This window comes from Diorhabda sublineata, chromosome 10 (genome assembly GCF_026230105.1).
Source record: "Diorhabda sublineata isolate icDioSubl1.1 chromosome 10, icDioSubl1.1, whole genome shotgun sequence".
In the NCBI taxonomy this organism is placed as follows: Eukaryota; Metazoa; Arthropoda; class Insecta; order Coleoptera; family Chrysomelidae; genus Diorhabda; species Diorhabda sublineata.
Window position 1 is genome coordinate 6,317,878 of NC_079483.1, and position 21,699 is coordinate 6,339,576.

The window sequence follows — 21,699 nt, forward strand, 5'->3', positions numbered from 1 at the left end:
ACTGTCGTGACTCACTTAAAATTGGGAAATACTTATGCAAACTGTGAGACGTGCCTGTATTTTAACTTCGCACGAATAGAGGTTGGCCACTAACAAATGACGTGGTATGCAGTTTTTTTCTTTCGTCATGCATCAGCGACACTTCAGGTCATCCGTGATACGCATAGAGTATATTATGTAACTTAAGACATTCCCATTGGGATCTTATTTTCGTAATCAACAAATTACCATCTGTAGTTTATCTACGATATATAATAGAGAAAACATTAAATTCGATGTATTATCGTTGAACTTATATAAATCACTTTGTATTATTAAAACGCGTTTATTAATAAAAAGAATTTTTATTATAATTTCCAATCTTTTTATAATTACAACCCAAAAACTACAAGATAATTTCATTGATTTATAATAATAATAATATATAATAATTACGACACGTATTATCAATATTCTGTGGTTGTAGATGGCGCTAATTTCAAAAGAACTAATCACATGAATCACGTGAACTATCTAAATATTGGTAATATGTGATTAACTATGAAATAAACGTCAATCAGAAAAATTTCAACTTCTGTCAATAGATGGAGCCATATGTTTTGATTGGAAAAATACTTAGAAAACCATTCTTCTTAACGGGGCAGAACGAGCACTGATCCTTCTAGATGGAATCCTGGTAGGGACTTTACTGTTAGGAATTGAATGAGATAAAGCAGTGGCTTCCAAAACGGCACGTATCATTCCTCGTAACTGTTTATTTTCTTCTAGTAGATGTTTCTTCTCACCTAGAATATCCAAATAATCGACCTCGACTTTATTGTATTTCATCCAAAAATTCTCGAACCGTTCCAAATCTTTCAAACAGTCATCAATGAGCCCTGTAGGAAGATTATTCAGTGAACATTCTACAGGATGTTTATCTTGAACTGTCACATTTTTAATTGCAGTTATGGTTGTATCGGAAGGAATAATTTCTCCTAATGTTAAAGAAAATCCAAATTCTGAAATATAATGTACACTAGTGATTATTAACGATGATTGTTTAACAAATAATACCTGGAGAATATTCATGATTCACAATTTCTATGTTATTTTCTTCCTCTTTTTCATCGTTATTTAGATAATATTGATGTTTTACGGTTTCTATATTATGTTCTTCTTCTTTTTCGCTGTCAATTGGAAAATACTGATGTTTTACACTTTCTATGTTATTTTCTTCTTCTTTTACCTTTTCGCCGTAATTTTTAGACACTTTTGTATGGTACCATTGCATTATTTTTTCACGATCCGTTTCGAATGTTTTGCAAATTTCCAAAAAATTCAAAATACAGTTTCCCTTTTTAACTAATCCTTCTAAATATCTTTTAGTTTCATCGGAAACTTCTACAAGCACTTTTAATTTTTTTTCATCGACTTGCAGATCATTGTTAAGCTGCGTGCGCAACTTATTGAATTTTTTTTGCAATTTTACCAATTCTTCACTTAGAGCTGCCAATTCGTATTCCTGTGACGTACGTGTTCTCTCCAATTCTTCTTTAATATTTTCCTTTAAACTCTAAAAAGGATAATTTCCACTTATAAGAGGGACAATTGCTAATACCCTATCAGAATTTCTCCAACCAAATCAAGAATATTTTAAAAAACATTGCCAATCGATCTACTTTGTGGTCTTGATCCCCATAAAAACACAAAATAATTCGAGGTTCAAATCTAGTGACCTCTTACTTAGGTACAGACCATATTCTTTAAAAAAAAGAAAATCTTTGAAACTGACAATTTACTACAAAAGGTTATGTTTACTAGACTGATTAGTAGTACATTTGTACTTTTTTCATTTTTCGAATATCACATAAATAATAAAACCAAAATTAAACTTATTTAATCGAAAATGACAAGAATATTTACATTTTTGATATTTCACGAATTACTAGAAAAAAAAATAAACATTTATTTCACAATAATTAGTGAAAAAAAATATCAATTTTATGTCTTTTGTATAGTTCTTGTAGTAATAAATATATTTTAAGGTAAGTGAAGCTTCTGTTAGATAACAAATAAGAGACAGTATTAAATATTGTCACATTCAACCATATTTTCATTACTTTTTATAAAATAATAAATAAAAGATAAGTTAAAATGTATGCGATAAATTATACTAAATTGATGTTATAACTCAATTTTTTATCATTAGTTATTAATATAAAGTTTTATCTCACCTCGTCTTGTAATATTCGCTCTTTATTTCGAGATATTTCTTCAGCGGATTCCCTATCTAATCTCTTCAACTCTGCAATGTGCATTCTCCAAGGATTAGTTTTGTCGATGTAATCTTGAATGGTTTTTTCTATTCCTCTCCAAATTGTACAACAAACTTCCTCTCTAGCACTGCGCATTTTTTCTAATTTCGATTCAAACTGATGTAAGGTGCATAATTAGAAGTTCATAATTAGAGGAATTTAAAAAGTAAGAAGTAGTAATTCAGGAAACATCAATAAATCTAATTTTTTGGGGGTTTAGAATTGAAAATTGATTAGAATATGAGTATTATCTTCGAGGATTTTTGGGAAGGAAAATCCTTGATATTCTGGGTCAAATTGTGTGAATTAATTTCCTTAAACAAAGATTGTTTTCCTTCAAATTGGGAAAAAATATTTCCAATCAATTTAATGTTAATTGAATTGTTTTAATTTCATATAAAAAATAATCGCTCTAAATAAATGAAGGTCTATTGGGTATTGAAATAATTGTCATTAATTAATTTAAAAGAAATTACAGGAAATGTTAATAATGTTCAACAATTGGTTCCAAATTAGTTCCATATTTATCGATCATGATCCTATTATTCTTTTTGTTTGGGTGAGTTAATTCAGCATAGATCCTATTATTAATCTGTAATGTTTTAAATAAAAAGATCACTGCAAGGTTTTTGTCGTACAGAACGTTCAATACAGTCAATCATGAAATATTTCATTGTATTAATTGCCGGCAGTATTTTTGGATGTTCCAATGTAAGATGGGAGGGTTTTAACAAAATTTTTATATTTTATTTTATTGTTTTTCACATTTTCAGGCATTAAAATGTGATCTGCACAATATGAACGGTGATAAAATTCGTGATGCTTTGAGTGAGTGTGTGAAAAATAATAACACAGATGATTTCTGGGAGATGCTTTCTGAAAACGAGGAAAATTCGTTGGAGGAAACACAAAATAATATGGAAAAAACAGGTAATAGCAAGAGTTTTAAATATTAACAATAATATTAATTATTTTTGTTTAAATTGCCATTTAATGGATTTTATTGAACTAGGGGAAAAAACAGTTAACAGAAATGAATGTATGTAGTGTTTAATAACCAATAAAACACTAGAGTTTCATAGACCTTTTCTGGCAGTCTACTTGTAACATAGACCTCTAAATCTATAACACAATAACCTCGAACCATCTCCCCTACAGTTAGCTAGAATTATTTTCAAAAAACTCCCTTACTTATTATTAGAAACAGTTATTTTTCTACGAATTTCTGGATAAAAATTTCTTGTAATGAAGATTCCAGACCGACAAATTCTACTGAAAGATCAAAACGTTCATCTGATGATACGTCAAAAAATGAAACTACACAAGAAGATTCTGATAGTATGTCAAAAGTGGGTGACATATCCGAAAATTGTATAATTCATTGCGTACTGAGTAACATGGATCTGGTAAGCATTTTTTTTTTAAATATAAACACTTCTTGAGAGTTTTTTTACAACTTATGGCCCTTTCGATACTCTGGATCCTTATTTAAGACAACTTGGAAAACTTTTGAGGTCCTGAAAGTTCCGCAAGATCACTGAGAACATCCAGAACAGTCTCTTGCGAAATAATAAGTTCCAAACCTAACTTAAGAGCACTAAGAACATAATTTAAAAGAATCTAGAACATTCAAAACAGTTCCATTTGACGTGATAAGTTCCTAACCTAATTCGAGAGCACCGAGAACATCCAGAACAGTCTCATTCAATACAATAAGTTCCCAACCTCATTTAAGAACATCCAGAACAGTCCCATTTAACGTGATTAGTTCCTAACCTACTTCAAGAGCATCAAGAAGATCCAAAACAGACCCTTCGGATATAAGTTCCTAATTTAATTTTGGGTCACTTATATTGAATCAAAAATCACATTAATTATCAGATATTTCGCTAGAAAATGGATTTGTAACATGATATCACCAAAATACCGCTTCAGAGACTTCTCTAAAACCAATTTTGTGATAATATTTTTCTTGGTATAGGTGGACGCTAATGGTATGCCTGATCATGATAAATTAGTTGAAGGAATTGTGAAAAGTGCTAAAAATCAAGAGTTACAATCTTTTTTACAAGATTCTGTTAATGAATGTTACCAGGAGATTGAAAAAAGTAAATATTCATCTCCAAACGAGATTTTAAATATAATTAAACTCTTGTTTGGTATTTTTAGGTAGTAATTTAGATGATTGTTCTTATTCGACAAAGTTAGTCAAGTGTTTGGCTGATAAAGGTAAAGAAAATTGTGCCGATTGGCCCGCAGGAGGACTCCCATTTTGATCATATAATCATATATTTGTTAGATAAAATAATATTTTCAATATAATATTTAGCAAAAGTGATTTCGTTTTAATAAGATTCCCTCAGTAAGTCCCTGCAAAATTTTTCATTCATTTGAAGGAAATCAGACAAAATCTGACAACAGCGCGGTTAGTTAAAATGAATATATAATATTAAAATCTGTTGGTTACTCAATTTAAACAAAATATCATTTATACTATACAAATTAATGTAATTAATTATTTTATTACAATTAATTAATCATTATTCCATTCAAAATTATTATTATGTTTTTTTAGTTAACTTAACTTTATTTCATAATAACAACTGAAAAAAAATCAACGTGGCAACTATGTAAAACGTCTGTCATGCTTATTAAAAACTAACTACGTGATGTCAAATGCAATGACTGTTGAATTCCTAAAGGTGAATAAATTTTTGTTGTTACTTTAAATATGTGTTTAATTTAAGTGAATCACATTATTTTTCGAAAAAGTCTTTCGATTATAAATGAAAATCGATTGGAAATATTTTGCCTTGAATAAAACAAATATTTTACTAAAATTGATTTTGGAATCTTGGCAATGACCTTGCTACGTCACACTAATGCAGCGAAGATTAACTTGTACGGGTATTTTCAGAACTAACTCTCGAGACTTTGTCCCAAATATTCCACCAAAACAACATGGTGATCTCAAAATTTTTTAGAAATAATGAATATTCTTTAATATATTCAAATATTTAACTACAAATAAATTCAAGTTTTTCGAAAAGGTATTGTCTTTGTAAAAAATATCTAATCTACCAACCTTGTGGATAAAAGTAGCAACACTTTTTATATTTTGAACAAAACGTGTTGCCAGTTATCAACTGAAATAAATTCAAGTTGAAAATGGTTATAAATAGGATAGGAAACTGTAATAGGTCCTGAGGTAAAGCAGGAGTTGTAATAAGTCCTACAGGATACAGGAAACTGTAATCTTACCTCTCGACATGCTTAAAGAAAACTTTCTCTATGTGTCGAATGAGTTCATACTATTGCGAAACTTCCAGATGGCGCTACTGTATCAAAGTTTAGAAATAGAAAGTTCTAAGGTAATACAGGAAACTGTAATCCTGTCTCTTGACACGCTTATAGAGAGTAGAAATAACTAGAAATCTGTATGTGCGAAATTTTAAAATGACACAAAGAAAGTAGTTACATTAGAACAAAATTAAAAATCATTGCTTGGAAGCGCTATTCTGGGCAATTATTGAACTATTTTTCGGTTTCAGATGTACACATTTGAAAGATGAAAGAATAAGAGACAGTTTTCAAATTTCAAAAGACAAATTTTCAAATAAATTAATTAGTTGTTGCATAAAATAAATTACTTTGCTGGATGTTGATGATTTTATTCATTCCCTTGAAGGAAGATCGTTAAAAAAAGTCTGGCAACATTGTTTAGACGAATGACTCAATGAAAAGCATTTAATTCCACTCTGTATACTAAATATATTATATTACGTACTTTTAAGAGGCACCCTGTATAATTAAATAAACGTTAATATTTTTTTTGATAAGTAAATCGAAGTGATACTCACGTATACAAAACAAAACTGATAAAAACAACACGTTCACTTACCTCGTACTGATCTTCATAATATTTTTGCACATACTGCGCTTCTTCTTCTTTTATATGTTTTTCATTCATTCCTTGTCGATACAGTATAGTCTTTAAATGTATTTGTTGTTCCTCGGCGTTTTTTAAAATGTTTTCTTTCTCCACTTCGGCTTCCCTCAATAACCTATTTAAATCCTCTTGATACTGAGCATTCAATTTATCCATGTACTCGTTTTGGTTTTCCAAAATTTTAACGATATGATTGGAATGTGAATAGAGGTTAGTTATATAGTCATCTTCGGCTACGTCGAGTTCTTTTACTAATCTCGAAATAGTTTCATTTTTGTATTGAATTACTCTTTCTATCCATTTTCTTAAATGCTATAACGAAATAAGTTGTTTCAAATATTCATTTCCAATCAACTATTAAGTAGAAGTAAGCTTGGCAACATCGATATTAGCTAGAATATAAACGGCGTAGGTCTTCCATCACGTGACTAATACATCAGCACCAATATTAATCTGAATGAAATCAAAATTTTTGTGAATTCAGTAGAAATAATCGTTATGACTAATATCCTAAAGGTCAGCCTTTTACGAATTAGTAATTAAAAAAGAAATTTAACTGTTTTAATTATTCGTATCTTATTTGTATGGTTAAAAGCAGCATGCTTAGCAAAACTCCTTCGATAAAAATAGCAATATACTGGGGGATTAAATTACATAATCCAAAATTAATATTAGTAGATAATTATCGGAGAATTGCTTTTTTGCAGGATGATTTGGATTTTATATTAGTATGTACATATTAATGTAGTGGCGTGAATCTATCAACTGGGCGTCTACTTAACTAAATTAAAATTATACTTGTAATCTTCCCGTCTTACGGCATTTTAGGTATTATAACATGTTGAAAGTTTACAAGCATATGTATTATATTAAATAAAAAGTCGATTTAGTTCGTAAAAAAACTGATTTTAATAATAAATAAACGTTCATACTAAAAATTCACTGAAAACAACACAGTAAACAAAACTCACGTCAAATTCTACTTTTAAAACGGTCAATTATTTACGATACGTCAATTATATCGTTGTCTCTTTTTACGATTACTACTGTCAATTTAAATAAACTATTACGTATGTCTAGTGGAGAAGACAATCGATTATATATTCGATTTCTAGTGAAAGAAGAAGATAAATCGTAGATTAAGTGACATTATGGAAGACTTCCACTGGTCTTACTATACTTTCGGGTTAATGTTTATGACGGTAGATATAATTGTATTTTTATAACAAATTGTTATATCTAAATTATATCGTGATATATTTCACAGTAGTTAATTACGAATCTTTTAAAATAATAATAAAATAAAATACAATGTTGATAATGAGAAAGTGTGTTTATTGTTATAAGAATAAGTTACAGCGTTGCCAACTTATAAATCTCTACGTATCCTTTATGACATTTAGAAAAAAGTTTTACCTCGATGTTTTCCTTCATTTCTTGACATTTTGTTTTGCGCAGTATTTGATGCCAATTTTGGTTAATTTTTGCTAAGTTCAATCTTGAAAATGCTTCTTCTTTTTTCACTTTTTTCTACAAAAAGCGGCATTATGGTAGCAGTATAATTTATTGGCCATTGTAGACCGTCTCTTGAAGTAAAAAAGAAGCTGGTTTTGATATTCCCACGAATTTTATATTTTATATAATTGAGAGCCTCTATTGTGTCATAATAAACATCTAAATTAAATATTCTTATAGAATTTAAAACAAAATTAATAATGTAAGAATAAATTTTCGACTTGTTTTTGTTTACTTAACCTAAATATTGAAGTGGCTAACATAAGCAAACAAAAAAGCTGATCGGGAATTTCGATATCACAACGTAGATAACTAATTCAGTTTTAAATGAATAAATTATTTGAAAATAACGATAACAAAGTACTTATAATCTAAAAATAATTCAAAACATCCATAATACAATATTACGTTTGAAATAAATAAAAAACTGAGTGTCTAAGCAAATGGAAATTTACGAATATATGCAATATTATGAACAAAGCGAAACAGACTTCATCCTTGTAATATAAGATGCCAAATCTCGCAGCACATCTAAATAAATTGTTTAATAAAGATTTTTGCATACTAATAAGTTTTCCTTGCTAGACAAATGCCCATTATATTATATATTACTTCAATAATTGATTACTAAATGAGAAGTAGGTATGTAATTTGAATAATCAAACAAATATTTGTGTCTATATACAAGTAAATCTGGCAACTACGTGTGTCGTAGCTCGAAAAATGTGCGTAGTAACATAAAATGATGGAAGTGATACAAGAGAACTAGAACAGGAAAGAAATGGTAAAGAAAAACAATGTATTTTCGAAAATTTACAATCACAAATGAAGAAGAGAGACGCTAAAAGAATATTTAAAATAAGGATGAAACTAATTGTGACCATCTTTGAATAAACACAAGTTGACATCTGATATACCATAAAAGATGTACGAAATATCTATAATTTGAAGTCACAATAGTAATACCGAATCTATTTCAAAAAAGGTGAAAGAAATAAAAAATATAGAGCAGGAAATAAATGGTAAATTTATTTTCGAGAATCAAAAATGAATAAGAAAGACGTGAAAAGAATATTATAAATAAGGATCAAACTAATTATGACCATCTTGAAATAAACACAATATGACATTTGATATGATATCATAAAAGATGTAAGAAATATCTATAGTTAGTTATAGATATATAGTTATATAGATATATAGTTATAGATAAATGTGGAAAATCGCTTATATTTAAATCATTGAATGAAAAGTGCGGAAAAGAGTAATAAACGAAAGTATGAAACGCAGGATTGTTTTGCAAATGGTGGACGGCAATATTCGCCTTACCATAGGCGTGCTATATAAAAATTATTATGTAGCAAATAATATGAAAAAATAAATAGAATTTAGATTAATTTTTTTTTACAAAAAAAACTGAATCTAATGTTTTAAAAATTTTAAGAACACTCCATAAAAACATTTTCCTCCAAATAATGACATATTTTTTTATCTTTAAATTGATTGATAACTTCATAATATGAAACGCATTATTTACAATATATAAAGAAGTAACCTTGAAATTTCTCACGTCTCAAACCATATCTCTCCGCTAAAGGATTCCATACGGAGCTCGAACGCGACTAGGAACCGGATATCCTTTAGCTAGATGGGCGTGTAGAAACTTGTCAGGATTCAATAAAATTTCCAATTTTTCGTACGTAAATAAAGCTACACCAGATCAACATCGGCTTTCGCTTAGGGCTGTGAAACGAAACCCTTCTCCACGTCAGTCCTCCAAGGCTTCTCTGGAGTTTTTGCAGCTACCACCAAAATCTACACCGATGGCGGCGCCATTAAGTTTTTTTCTAAACAAACTTTTTTCTGTCTCAAAATAACGTTGAGATTTCCGAATTTTCACGTTAATTAATTTTACATGGATTGATGGAAGGGGCGTTTCTGTTTTGAATTATGACCTTGATAAAGGCTTATCTTTGTTTTCAGATAAACAAATGTAGAAATACTAATTTTGATTTGATTTTAATTTACTATTTTTATCATCATGTTACGCCTATGTCTTGATCTTGTCAACTATCAAAATATGAAATTTTTGTTTTGCAATTTTTATAATTAATATTACTAGTATCTAAAATGTATAAATAAAAAACAGTTTAGTAATCCCTAAAGATGTATTTTTAATAATGTTAGAGAAGCTGCAAGCTACATAACTAATAATTTTGTTCACAATCTAATTACTACTGTTTTAACACTTAAATCACTAATCTAATTAGTCCGAATCGATACCTAGATACTTAAAAACCACTGTAATATTAATTAAAATTTGCAAAAACGAAACAAAATAATTTACCACTTTAAATTCAATGATTGAAATGATTATAATTTTTTCAATACTGTCCTCGTTCCTACATTTGACTTTACAATAATTTAAATTGCTAATTTACCTCTAATATTGATCGATTTCCTATATTTCATATTAAATTGAATTTATAAAAGCATAATAATTCGTTTATTTTTGTCTAAAACGTTTTAAATTACCCAAAATATTGAAAATATTCAACACGACCTACAATATTAAATAACCTCGTATATTTCCAAACGATTGTTAAACAGAGATGGAACGTGTAGTTTCTTGTATTGAATTCCGTTATAAATCTAGTTGTTTACATTTCATTAAATTATGTATTTACGATTTATAATAAATTTGGTGTAACAATTAATTGAAAAAAAGTATTTTATTACTATTGAAAAAAAAAAATAAAACCTCGTTAACACCTGATTAAAAATTTTTGTTGACACAATAACAGATCGTGCAACAAAGCTCGACAATCTTATCTAGTTCGTTAACCTGACGTCAGCTGATTGAAAAATATAAATAACTGTCGAAGGAAGAAGTCAGGTTAGTATAATTTTATCTGCGAAGTGGTACACTACGTTGAAGCTAAACCGTTGCAAATATTGTGAAGGTTATTGTTATAAATAATATATTGTTGAATACTAGAGACAATAAAAATGTCTGAAAGTCATTTCGACGAATACGAACACTACAATTTCGAATATGACAAACATTTATACAGTGGTAATAGCGGTAAACAGAGGTCCAAGAGAGAAGTCAGCGAACATACCAATCATTTCGATCCCTCAGGCCATTCTAGAAAAATCGCTATCAAACTTATGAACGCTGAATCGAATAAGAAGAAACAAACTGTGTGATGAAAGTGAAAAAATGGCTAAACGGATAAACTTTATGATGAAGTGGAAAGCGATTTCGAATCAATATTGTACTGGTTTTTTATGATAAAAAATAATTACTAATGGAAATAAATATTGTATTATTTATATCATTATTTTTATATACACCTACATCTAGTTTTGTTGTCGTACAACTGGTTTTCAAGGTTATGTATATTTTCTAATGAGTTATTGATATAAACACGAGGATAAGCTTTGACCTTATACTGAAACTTTTTAATTAGGTTTATTCTTTATATAAAATGAGTAAATATTACAAAATGAGGGATTATTTTGTGATTATGAATTCATTTATCCTCACAAGGTAAATTTTAAAAAATCTGGGAGTCTAATTTATATTACAGAAAGTATGCAAAACAAAGGATTTAGATAAAGAAAAAAATCTGTCTAGATTTCAGACTACTTTGTATGAATATGAATAATCAGAAGTAAATAAATAATAAAATAGTGTGTTTGACATTTGAATTTACAAAAAAAAAGTAATTTCACAGTAATATACAAGGTATGTTATAAAGTGGTTTAAGGTGTTAAGTTCGTTTTTAAGAAGTAACAAGATTTTTCGGCTATACGAATGAATTGTTGGAGGAGACCTGGAAGCCGAATTTATATACCTGCGGTATTAAAAAGAGCTGAGTTTCCAGTAGGGAATGTCAGTATCTACTTTATATCGATTTAGAAAGAGCAGCGAGAATATAAAGCACATTAAGGGCGTTGTTTTAATATTGAGTAGCGACGACGGTATTATGAAGGTTCTGTTTGGTATTAAAAAGAGTACACGCGACGACAAGCCTCCTGAGGATACCGCTGGGGATATTAAAAAGATTATTCTGATTATTTCAATTTTTTACATAAAAAATGAAGGAAAAGCCAGAAACCTTGAAATTATTTCCTCAATTTGTAAAATAATTTCCTTTGAAATTGTTTTTTCTTACCTTCATGAACGTGGCAATTAATTGTTCTTTTCTTCTTTTCGCTTCTTCTTCCATTTCAGCTCGATGCTGCATATACCTCGCCCTTTCTTCATCGGACATTTTGGCTAATTTATTAGCTACGGATTTCTTCTTCTTTCCTGCCATATTTAACGAAATTTAATCTTGAATTTCTTTACCGAACACTATTTATTACTTAATACGTTTATTTCGTACATATACACGTATTTGATCAATGATTACATGGCAACCGTTACAAGTATTCATGATTTTCGTTAGAAACAGGAAATATTTTTATTTGGTACCAATTTTTTATGATAAAGAAATTAATATTAAATAAAAAAACACAAATCGACATACTAGAGGTATTTGTGAAGACTTTTAGATAAGAATATTACTTTTTCGCTGCTATTAAAAAAATGACCACTTAGCATCGTGATTTGACCTTGTAAAAAAATCATGGCCGTCGTTACCACATAAAACATAATAAATATGATGGCAGTAATACTCAAACTAAAAATATGTGTTTATAAAATGAAATCGGATTGATAAGTTAAGAAAACACAATTTATTTTCAATATTAAAAGAGTTTGATACGGTTTAATTATAATTTAGAACTGCAAAACACATCAATCATCCGCCATGATTGTTAAAATACCAATTATAGTATAAGGGCCCTTTTACACCGGGGTAACACTATGAGGCATATCACAAATTGTGGTATGCGTCTCATTGTTGCATTCTACAAAAATAAGTGCCTTATTTAAATGTCAAATGAGGACTTTGAATTTTAACTACAATTAATTGCACCATATATTCAAAAAGAGGACTCTACCAACATGGGTTTCCTGTAGATACTGATATTCTCTTCGTCTAAATACAATTTTTCTACAAAGTTACGTTTCACTCTGTTTTTATAATTTGAATTGCGGACATCCCACAATACTTCACACTTTCTATAATCTTCAATGAAGTCTAAAAACTTTTCATTACTTTACTATTTAGTTATTTTTATGTTTGTTTATACAAGATTTGTCTATAAATTGTAACAATTTTTTGACAATCTTCACTTTTCAAAACAAAAAAAATATAATCTAGAAACTATTTTGGCGCAACAATAATTGCGACATTTTTAATTATTGTTAATTAGAGCATGCGGCTCTGCGGTATGTCGCATAGTTTTGCCCCGGTGTAAGAGGACCCTAAGAAATGTTATAATTATTGTACTAAGGCAGCGTTGTCGGGTGTACTAACTCTTCAGTAGATCTACTGATTTGATAAATGAATTATTGGAATATATCTTCATTTTATGTGAAAATGAAATATAAATTAATTTCTAATATTTTTAAAATTGACTCATTATGCTCATTCTTACAAAGTGTTTTATGGAAATCAAATATTCCTCAAAAAATTCAGTAATTCAGTAAGCTGAAGAAATGCAAATTTCTGATCCCTGCTGCCGATGTGCTCTTTGTTGTGTGATGCAAAGAAAGAGAAATTTATGGGACAATCTGGGAGGTTTACAGAAAAAAAAACTTAGGAATTTGATTATTACAAGATGGATCAAATAGCTCATGACCAACAATAGTGTGGACGCTCATCTTTGGTTACTTATGAACTTGTTTACGCAATTGGAAAGAAGCTTAAACAAAACTGCAAGTTTACAATTAGTGTTTTTGCTAAGGAATTTCCGCAAACTTTATGATCACTAATTCATTAAATGACGAGCTGGAAGAATATGTTTCCACAAGATTGAACATAAATGGCAATCTTCTATGAAGAATGCTTACAAAAACTTGTGCTACACTATAAAAAGTGTTTCCAAATTTCAAAAACTATGTAGAAAATTATATGTACAATAAACATTTCTTCTGTATCTGTACATGTTTTTTTTACTTATATTTTAGATATACCTCGTATTTAAGTTCAATATACTCAATGGTTTTTCAATTTTGTTCTGAATATTATTTCTCATAAAAATAACCCTCATTCAATTTGTTAAATTTCATTTATTTCATCTTAATGTGTATTTTTTATTTTCATGTAAACAGAAATTTGTAGTTTAAATTTAATTGGTTTGGTTAAGTTAAAATAATAAAAATTAATTATTTTGTTGTTGTTTCATAAGTGCAAATTTTTCCAATTTATCCCTTAGTATTTTTCAAAATCAGTTTACATTTATTTATAAATCATGTTTTTTTACAAATACTTTTTACTACCACGAATTTACTGTAAATAAATAGAAAATCGACTTACGGGTTATTGAAACACAAATATTCCTAAAAAAATAAAACATTCCTGTTAATTTACACATTTAATTAAAAAATTTACAAATAGGTAATTCTATATATACACACAAACGCGACAGTTTGTATATTTCATTATTAAATGCTCACTTACTTATATATGAAAATTAAAGCAGCTTTTCATTGTTATTTGGTTTTACAAATTTTTTCTTCGACTTGGATTTTTTCTGTTTGTTGAATTTTTTCCCTAACGTGTCTACTAAAGTTGAATAACCCTCTGCCATTTCAGCATCTGTTACATCCTTTTCTTTCTTCCGTTCTTGTTCTTCTAAAAGTTTTGTGTATTCGTTTGCCATCAACTTTTCTATTTCCGGATTCATACCACCAAATGATAATCTACCATCTATAAGATTCTTGCAGTTAACTATACTAGTTGATATGAAGACGAGGTTTCCCGTTCGTCTCATTTCTTCTGTAATTTCATTCGAATACATTTTATTCCCTTCTAAATCATCAGCTAATTTTTCTACTTTCTCTTTGGTTTTCTTCATGAATTTCATTTCTAGAATGGTTTTAGATAACTTAACATCTTCCTTTTGATCCATTATTAAATAATAATTTTTTAAAAAATTTAGAATATATTGGTTTATGATAACTAGGGTTAAAATACTCTTCTTTTTCAACTCAAATTGTCAGATAATACGGATATGATATGTATAAAAGATATTGTGGAATCGTATAAAAAAGAAGATAATTTGACACTTTAAAAATGTTATTAATTAACATGATTTATTTAAGATGAATTATTTTCGTTATTCGAAGTCAATTTTTCGATCAAAAAAAAATATGTATCGTATGTTCAGGAACAAAGCTCCAAATCTAACGAAGGGTATATTTTTATTATATAGATCCTTGACTTTCCCGATCATTTACTCTTCTTTTTTAACTCAAATTGTTAGGTAATAGGATCTAATATGTATATAGGAAATTGTGGAATCGTTATAAAAAAGAAGATAATTTGACACTTTTAAAAATGTTATTAAATAACATAATTTGTTTAAGATGAATTCTTTTCGTTTTTCTAAGTCAATTTTTCGATTAAAAAGTATTACATATCAAAAAAAATATGTATCATACGTTCAGGGACAAAGTCCCGAATCTAACGTTAGAGAATACTTCTATTATATAGATCATCAAGGAATGGTAAGTTCAATTTCTTATTTTGTTTAAGGAATATAAAATTTTTCATGGCTAAATTTATTAATTTTTCGATATATTTATTTTCATAATTTTAGTTATTTTTAGATGATGCCCGTATGAAAAATTTTACATCCTGTTTTAAAGACAAAAAATTTTTGAAATTCTTCTTCAACCAGTTAAAATTAAACAACACAGGTTGTTACGAAGAATTTCCTTACATATCGTTATGCGGTAGAGAAAGGAATTTTGTAAGATGTGACGATTTTCCGATAGTTTTCACACATGTAGTTAAAACAGAATCAAACGAAACTCGCTTGGGATACAACCATGCTGGTAATTTATTAACATCAACGTTTTTTCCTGATAAAATAATAATGTTACCACAAACTGGTAGAGTATATCATCCATTTTCCGCTAAAGTAGGAGGGATCGGATTAGTAGCTTCCAAATTGGCTGTAGAATTCAGTAGATTTTTCAAATTTAATAATGGAGAGATGAATCCCCCAACTCACTTCACATTTGAGGATGTTACTTATAATTTAGATACCTCGTGGTATGATAAGATGAAAAAATTGTAAATCGATGTTAGTTTGTGGGATATAATTACACTCAATGGGAAAAAATATAATCTTATTTATAACCCCATACCAATAGTTTTTTTTGTTGAGTTAAATGCATCAAATAATTAGTGAGAATGTCTTTACAACTAAGAGAAAGATTGTTTACATTCCTTCCTTTGTATCATGGCGTCTTTGATACTTAATTAAAAACGAGAAATCGATTTTATTAACATTCGAATCGAATTCATGATTACTTTCTAATTCTTTTTTCGAGAATTGATAATCTATATTCATGTTAGATTATTTTCGAGTAATCGTGCATAGGCGTACAAGATCGTAGACGTTGATTTATCAAAATATCAACTACAAATAAGGCAAAAGTGTATTTTTTGTGTTGTTTGAGACAAAAATTTTAAATATCCTAGTTAAATTAATCCGATCGATGTGGCAATAATTTTTAGACAAAATGGCGGATTGTTAAGCTCAGCTGTTTGGAAATAATCAGACATTTCAATGATCTGACAATTTTTCAATATGGCGTCTACTAAATAAGTTTATTATGCCCTATGCTAGTTTTTCCTGCAATGATGTCTTTTAAATATTGATTGCGAACTAATTCACTCGAATATACTTCAAATAAACACAAACATGTCTCCTTAGTTCACATTTTGAAACTAGCCATAAACGCCATATTGAAATTGTATCCATAAACGCCATTTTGAAACTGTACCCATAAACGCCATATTGAAATAGTACCCATAACCGCCATATTGAAATTGTACCCATAGACGCCATATTGAAACTGTAGCCATAAGTGCCGTGTTAAAACTGTACTCATAAACGCCATATTGAAACTATACCCGTAAACTTCATATTGAAACTGTACCCTAAACGTCAAACGCCATATTGAAACTCTACCCATAAGTGTCATATTGAAACTATACATAAATGCCATATTGAAACCGTATCCATAAACGCCATATTGAAACACGTGGTTTGGAGGTCATAATATCCAACGTTTTAATGACTGTAAACAAACATAATCAATCATTTAGGTACAATTGGTGCAGTTTTACTCATTTATTTCGAAAAGAACCATTTATTAAGACAGTTTGATGTATGCTGAAGGATTTAAATAATGCCAATTAAAATAGATACATAGAAGTTGTATGTCGGCGTCATAGTTGTTTACAACTTTTATAGTTCCTACATCGAAATATATCTAAATGAACGTATACAGTTCGATGACTCGCATATTAATAATAAATATAATCACGACAAAATTTAACTGCAATATATATATATATATATATATATATATATATATATATATATATATATATATATATATGAACAGAAAACAGGTTTGCTGCTACAATAAGTACTAATCTTTTATTTCACTTATAAATTCACCTAGTGAAATATTGTAGTTACTGTGTATATAAAGTTTATCTATGGTTTTACGTCAAACGCCAGTTCAATATGGCGTCAAGACATCATCGATGTTTATTTCGGGATACAATCTGTATATATTATGCTGAAATGATTGGTTACAGTACAGTATGAAATTGCAAGAAGGGATTTAAAAAAAACACGTTATTAATAATAAATCGGTTCAATTTTATTTTAATGAAGAAAAATTTAAAGTTAATAACAAGTTTTATAATCGAATGGTTAAAACTTTGTAGTCAACAAATAATCAATGTATTTGGCAAGAATTATTGAAATTATTATATGATAACAAGGTGTAGCTGAAAAATAACCAATTTGAGTGAGTTGCTAGAAAAAAAGAACAGACGTACATGTAAGGTAAAAAAATTATATCAAAATAAAAAATGTTCTATTTTTTTTAAATAATAGTTTTGTTTTGGGATATTGATGACCTTATTGAAGATTAACAGTTCATAGTGAGAATAGTAGTGATAGTGAAGAGTGTTTCTATATAATTTACAGCAGAAAATTTGTACTTTTACCGAAGAATCAAAAAGAGAAACTGAAAACAGTAATAATTAGAGGATATTAGTTCGAATACTGATAATTTGATATAAAGTCTCTCAACTAGTGGCTTTCAGATTTTATATGCTTAAAAACGTTAATAGCTTGGAATACAATACCAAAAGACTAGTAATGAGCATTATTTCTACACATTTTTAAGTCTGAAGTTTTCGAGAAAATTCTAGATAACAAATTGAGATCAAAAGTAGAGAAAATACACTAAAAGCTCTCCGCTGAGACAAAAATGCGTTACAGTTACATAAGTTTAAGAAATCTCTAGGTGAAACCACTTTTTCCAAACTGTTTTTTGAACACACCTTTGCAGACAACTGTGTTAGTCTTAAGATAGGAATTAATGTCATCAATTACACCAAAAAAATTTTGAATTTTGAAGACGGTAAAGTTCATACCAGACAGTGTAATCGTGAGTGTTGGTATAGTGGTGGTGTAAACAGTGTGTCCCGTAAAATCTCAAGGGTTTGTTTCATTTTTGTTTCCATGTCGAATAAAAATTAAAAAACTAGTATCGGTTATGCTAGACTTTTAAAATACTAAAATTAATCTAGAAGTTTCATTTTGTTGTTCCTCATGTTTTTATTTGATGGTTATTTAACAGCAACATGTTTAAAACTCTTATAACTTTTTCATTCATTTCACGATTTATATTTACAGAATTTGCAAAAAAGGCACTTTTTCTACATTTTTTTAAGCATAATATTTGATAATTGACAATATTGCACACATTTAAAATATTTTCTCGGTTTACCACCAAAATTGATCTAGATAAATATGAATTTTTTGCACAAATTGGCATTAAACCTGCAAAATCAGACAGTACTTCTTCTCGGTGTGCATTTTTCTCTAAAAAATGTGGTAATACACCCAGAAAAAAAAAATTATTTCAACTTTCTGACAAAAAATCTTTCTCCTGAATAAAAAACTTGATTTAGTTGGAGAAATGCACTAAATTTTAGTCACGATTGCACTTCGACACATAAAATTGAATTAATTCGAATTACTTTCACAGTTGGATAGTTCTGGTACCACAGGTTCCTTTTTCGTATCAGATAGGATGGATTTCTACCAGATATAAAACTCTGAAGTAATAATTGACCTCAGAAGGCTATTTTCCTTTTTCTTTACTAATGGGATAGGCAACGATGGAATATTTTGTGAAATATCGGCTACTTTGCCTCTACCATGGCTATTTTCATCCTTATTTTTTATCAATTATCCCACGTTGTTGCTCAGTCTTTTAATAAATCATCCGTATGAGACCTTTATCCATAAAAATGTTAACATTAACATTAAATATTGCATAACTTAGGCAACAATGAACTGATTATGGGATACATCAGAGTATATGCTGTTTTCTGGTACCACCTAGATCCATTACAAGCACATTACTTTAATGAATTCATATGGGGTAGGTACAGCAGAGATTTTTGAAAAAAGCACGTTCTATCTCCAGTTACTCCAGAAGTTTTTAAATAAGTTACTACAGAAGTTTTTTTTGAGATATTAGCTTCATCGGTAGATGCTCTAGGCAGGTCTGGGGATGGAAGTGACTTATACGGACTTATCACCACGTCTCTAACCGCAGAAGATATCTGAACATATGACTATAAAGAAGTATCGTATATCACTTTCTCACCCCGTATATACAATATTTCTTTTCAATCATAAGTTATAATTAACTTTCATCCTTTCGTTATATAAAGATTACTCTTAGATTTCCTCGGAAATTATTTTATCTTCAAAGAAGGTTACGAGTATGGCATGAATTTTCTTTTACGAACTTTCACTTCCTTGCTTGCATTATACCATGTATACTATTTGTATAAATGGAATTTTATTACTTGGATTTCTTTTATCTGGCTTATCAATCACTTTGTGGGTGTTTTTTCCTTCCAAAGAAGACCTAAATGGTATCCACATCTTTTATTTACCCCCCAGTGTCCATCCTGATCATCATGTTTTACAACCAACAAACGTTTTAACTATGATACTGTGAAGTAAATACAAATTTTCTAATAGATTCTTCATTATTATTAGCATCTTGATCATTTAAACTCCAATTTTTGGTAGTAACCCCGCAATATTTTAAACTACCTCACACCTTGCTATATCTACACTTGTATATTTTTATATGAAAAAATTTTGTCTTTTAAAATTCGCTTGATTGATACTAAATAATTTTTTTTTGTATCAAAATGTTGATGAAAAATTTGGATGAATAAATTTCTAGAACGTTTTTGATTCGAAACGTTCAGTTATGGTCATAATTCGCCATGGGTTTCTATCGGTGTAGCTGGTCTAGTAAGAACCGTTTTACTTCCGGATAGTACCCAAGATAATCCGATTTTTGATCCGCGATCTTCACCTTGGCTCAACATAGTTGCTTTTACCTTATCATGAATATCCGGGTCGTAAGGTTCGAAAGTAATATAGTGTTGATCGTCTATAGGTGGTTCGTCATATAAATGTTTCTTACTTTCTTGCACAAATTCAATCGCTTTCTCTCTAAATTTATTAATATCGGTTTTATACCTAGAAGAATATCCCATTGGAATTAGGACATAAAATAACAAGTAGTTTTATTTAAAATAAAAGTTACTTACATGTTAGCTGCTTCTAAATTAACAGCATGTTCAACACTTTTATCCATATCCAAAAAAATCCATTGGATATATTTCACAACTTGCCAAATGTGCTGGTTTGATTTTGACCATTTAGGAAAGGCTTTGAATAAATTCAATTCACCAGAATCGTTATCTATTACAGGATGAAATAGTTTTGAATGAAAAATAACTTTCTAAAAAGCGAATTATATTAAAAATGTTAAAATATTTTGTTAAATACATACAGGATGACTGGAATCTGGAAATTCTTCATCTAAAAAAATCGTAAATCTGAAAATTCCTTCTTCGTAGTATCCGGAACGTACAAATATTACTCCAAACCATACTGTATAATAAAATTTTATTTGATTATATAAAATTATTGATATCAATATATATTGTTACCTAGAGGACTATTTTTGGACGGAATACAATAAACACCTGGTATATTTTCATTTTGTACCATTTTGCTAAAAACGAAACTCACAGTACGTGAATTTTAAATAAAAATAAATACTTTACAATTCGGCCAAAATGACGTATTCTTGTCGATATACTTTGTACAATTTCTGTACATCTTCATTTTGTTTACCAGATACTAATTGATCCGGTAGTGGTTCTGGTGGTAATACTCTTCTAAGCGATCCTTGTCTTTGAAAATTATCATCTTCCTAAACAGTATTCTTAATAATAAATAAAATAGGAAGTTTCTAAATTGTATTTCAATACCTTTGTTAATGACGCATGCATAATAAGATTAAAATAATAACACGAAAATAATATTAAAAAGTCTCATTAATTAGTCAGTTACATTTAAGATAAGATATCAGATAATCTCTATTTATAATTTTGTAAACAAATTTGTGATGTTATAATATATGCGTGATGTGTACTATGAACTACAATTATTACGAACATGACATATGACATATTTGACACTTCGGGAAAGTTTAAATCAATTACTTAAAAGAGAAGAAAAATTAGTAGGACACGAAATTAATATTACAAAATCTCTTCAATTAGTCAATTACATTTGAGATACTATATCGATAATCTCTATTCATAATTTTCTAAACAAATTTGTGATGAACTACAATTAGAAAATGACATATGACATACTTGACACTTCGGGAAAGTT

At 28.8% G+C, this 21,699-nt stretch overlaps 6 protein-coding genes across 8 annotated transcripts; 3 read left to right on the forward strand and 3 right to left on the reverse strand.

Moving 5' to 3' along the window:
• Positions 1-324: 324 nt before the first annotated feature.
• On the reverse strand, positions 325-12,343 carry LOC130449789 (dynein regulatory complex subunit 2). 2 transcript variants are annotated; one of them, XM_056787792.1, is made up of 6 exons: positions 11,943-12,343; positions 7,663-7,776; positions 6,199-6,558; positions 2,217-2,414; positions 1,057-1,555; positions 325-1,001 (listed from the first exon to the last, which is right to left on the reverse strand). In XM_056787792.1, exons 1-6 carry the CDS (start codon positions 12,084-12,086, stop codon positions 616-618), a joined length of 1,701 nt encoding a protein of 566 aa, XP_056643770.1. In that variant the 5' UTR covers positions 12,087-12,343; the 3' UTR covers positions 325-615. The 2 variants fall into 2 exon arrangements, with proteins under 2 accessions (XP_056643770.1, XP_056643771.1); XM_056787793.1 differs by lacking the exon at positions 7,663-7,776 and having other exon boundaries at positions 11,943-12,327.
• On the forward strand, positions 1,812-4,631 carry LOC130449790 (odorant-binding protein 59a). Of its 2 annotated transcripts, none has more exons than XM_056787795.1 (5): positions 1,812-2,027; positions 3,071-3,227; positions 3,549-3,703; positions 4,279-4,405; positions 4,467-4,631. In XM_056787795.1, the coding sequence occupies exons 2-5, from the start codon at positions 3,095-3,097 to the stop codon at positions 4,571-4,573; spliced, it is 522 nt and encodes a 173-aa protein (XP_056643773.1). In that variant the 5' UTR covers positions 1,812-2,027; positions 3,071-3,094; the 3' UTR covers positions 4,574-4,631. The 2 variants fall into 2 exon arrangements, with proteins under 2 accessions (XP_056643773.1, XP_056643772.1); XM_056787794.1 differs by lacking the exon at positions 1,812-2,027 and adding an exon at positions 2,731-3,008.
• On the forward strand, positions 7,569-11,097 carry LOC130449792 (uncharacterized). The gene has a single exon (XM_056787796.1). It carries the CDS (start codon positions 10,771-10,773, stop codon positions 10,969-10,971), a length of 201 nt encoding a protein of 66 aa, XP_056643774.1. The 5' UTR covers positions 7,569-10,770; the 3' UTR covers positions 10,972-11,097.
• A 1,899-nt stretch (positions 12,344-14,242) lies between the features above and the next one.
• On the reverse strand, positions 14,243-14,856 carry LOC130449634 (M-phase phosphoprotein 6). The gene has a single exon (XM_056787580.1). The coding sequence runs from the start codon at positions 14,788-14,790 to the stop codon at positions 14,353-14,355; it is 438 nt and encodes a 145-aa protein (XP_056643558.1). The 5' UTR covers positions 14,791-14,856; the 3' UTR covers positions 14,243-14,352.
• Positions 14,857-15,200: 344 nt separating this feature from the next.
• On the forward strand, positions 15,201-16,028 carry LOC130449600 (UPF0598 protein CG30010). Its single transcript, XM_056787535.1, has 2 exons — positions 15,201-15,388; positions 15,481-16,028. Exons 1-2 carry the CDS (start codon positions 15,248-15,250, stop codon positions 15,961-15,963), a joined length of 624 nt encoding a protein of 207 aa, XP_056643513.1. The 5' UTR covers positions 15,201-15,247; the 3' UTR covers positions 15,964-16,028.
• A 1,418-nt stretch (positions 16,029-17,446) lies between these two features.
• Positions 17,447-21,541, reverse strand: LOC130449492 (protein crossbronx homolog). Its single transcript, XM_056787344.1, has 6 exons — positions 21,291-21,541; positions 21,084-21,232; positions 20,967-21,031; positions 20,807-20,907; positions 20,562-20,755; positions 17,447-20,490 (listed from the first exon to the last, which is right to left on the reverse strand). Exons 1-6 carry the CDS (start codon positions 21,309-21,311, stop codon positions 20,220-20,222), a joined length of 801 nt encoding a protein of 266 aa, XP_056643322.1. The 5' UTR covers positions 21,312-21,541; the 3' UTR covers positions 17,447-20,219.
• Positions 21,542-21,699: the final 158 nt, after the last annotated feature.

Excerpts from the sequence above, each read along its gene's own strand:
- LOC130449492 (XM_056787344.1), bottom strand. The coding sequence starts at position 21,311 with ATGCATGCGTCATTAACAAAG. Across the intron at positions 20,908-20,966 it reads GTCCAAAAATAGTCCTCTAG|TATGGTTTGGAGTAATATTT; the intron begins GTAACAATATAT and ends TTTATTATACAG. Across the intron at positions 20,756-20,806 it reads TTCCAGATTCCAGTCATCCT|AAAGTTATTTTTCATTCAAA; the intron begins GTATGTATTTAA and ends TTCGCTTTTTAG.
- LOC130449600 (XM_056787535.1), top strand. The coding sequence starts at position 15,248 with ATGAATTCTTTTCGTTTTTCTAAGTCAATTTTTCGATTAAAAAGTATT. Across the intron at positions 15,389-15,480 it reads ATATAGATCATCAAGGAATG|TTATTTTTAGATGATGCCCG; the intron begins GTAAGTTCAATT and ends TCATAATTTTAG.
- LOC130449792 (XM_056787796.1), top strand. The coding sequence starts at position 10,771 with ATGTCTGAAAGTCATTTCGACGAATACGAACACTACAATTTCGAATAT.
- LOC130449790 (XM_056787794.1), top strand. The coding sequence starts at position 2,958 with ATGAAATATTTCATTGTATTAATTGCCGGCAGTATTTTTGGATGTTCC. Across the intron at positions 3,009-3,070 it reads GTATTTTTGGATGTTCCAAT|GCATTAAAATGTGATCTGCA; the intron begins GTAAGATGGGAG and ends TCACATTTTCAG. Across the intron at positions 3,704-4,278 it reads TACTGAGTAACATGGATCTG|GTGGACGCTAATGGTATGCC; the intron begins GTAAGCATTTTT and ends TTCTTGGTATAG.
- LOC130449789 (XM_056787792.1), bottom strand. The coding sequence starts at position 12,086 with ATGGCAGGAAAGAAGAAGAAATCCGTAGCTAATAAATTAGCCAAAATG. Across the intron at positions 7,777-11,942 it reads TAATTGCCACGTTCATGAAG|AAAAAAGTGAAAAAAGAAGA; the intron begins GTAAGAAAAAAC and ends CGCTTTTTGTAG. Across the intron at positions 6,559-7,662 it reads AAATGAAGGAAAACATCGAG|CATTTAAGAAAATGGATAGA; the intron begins GTAAAACTTTTT and ends ATTTCGTTATAG.
- LOC130449634 (XM_056787580.1), bottom strand. The coding sequence starts at position 14,790 with ATGGATCAAAAGGAAGATGTTAAGTTATCTAAAACCATTCTAGAAATG.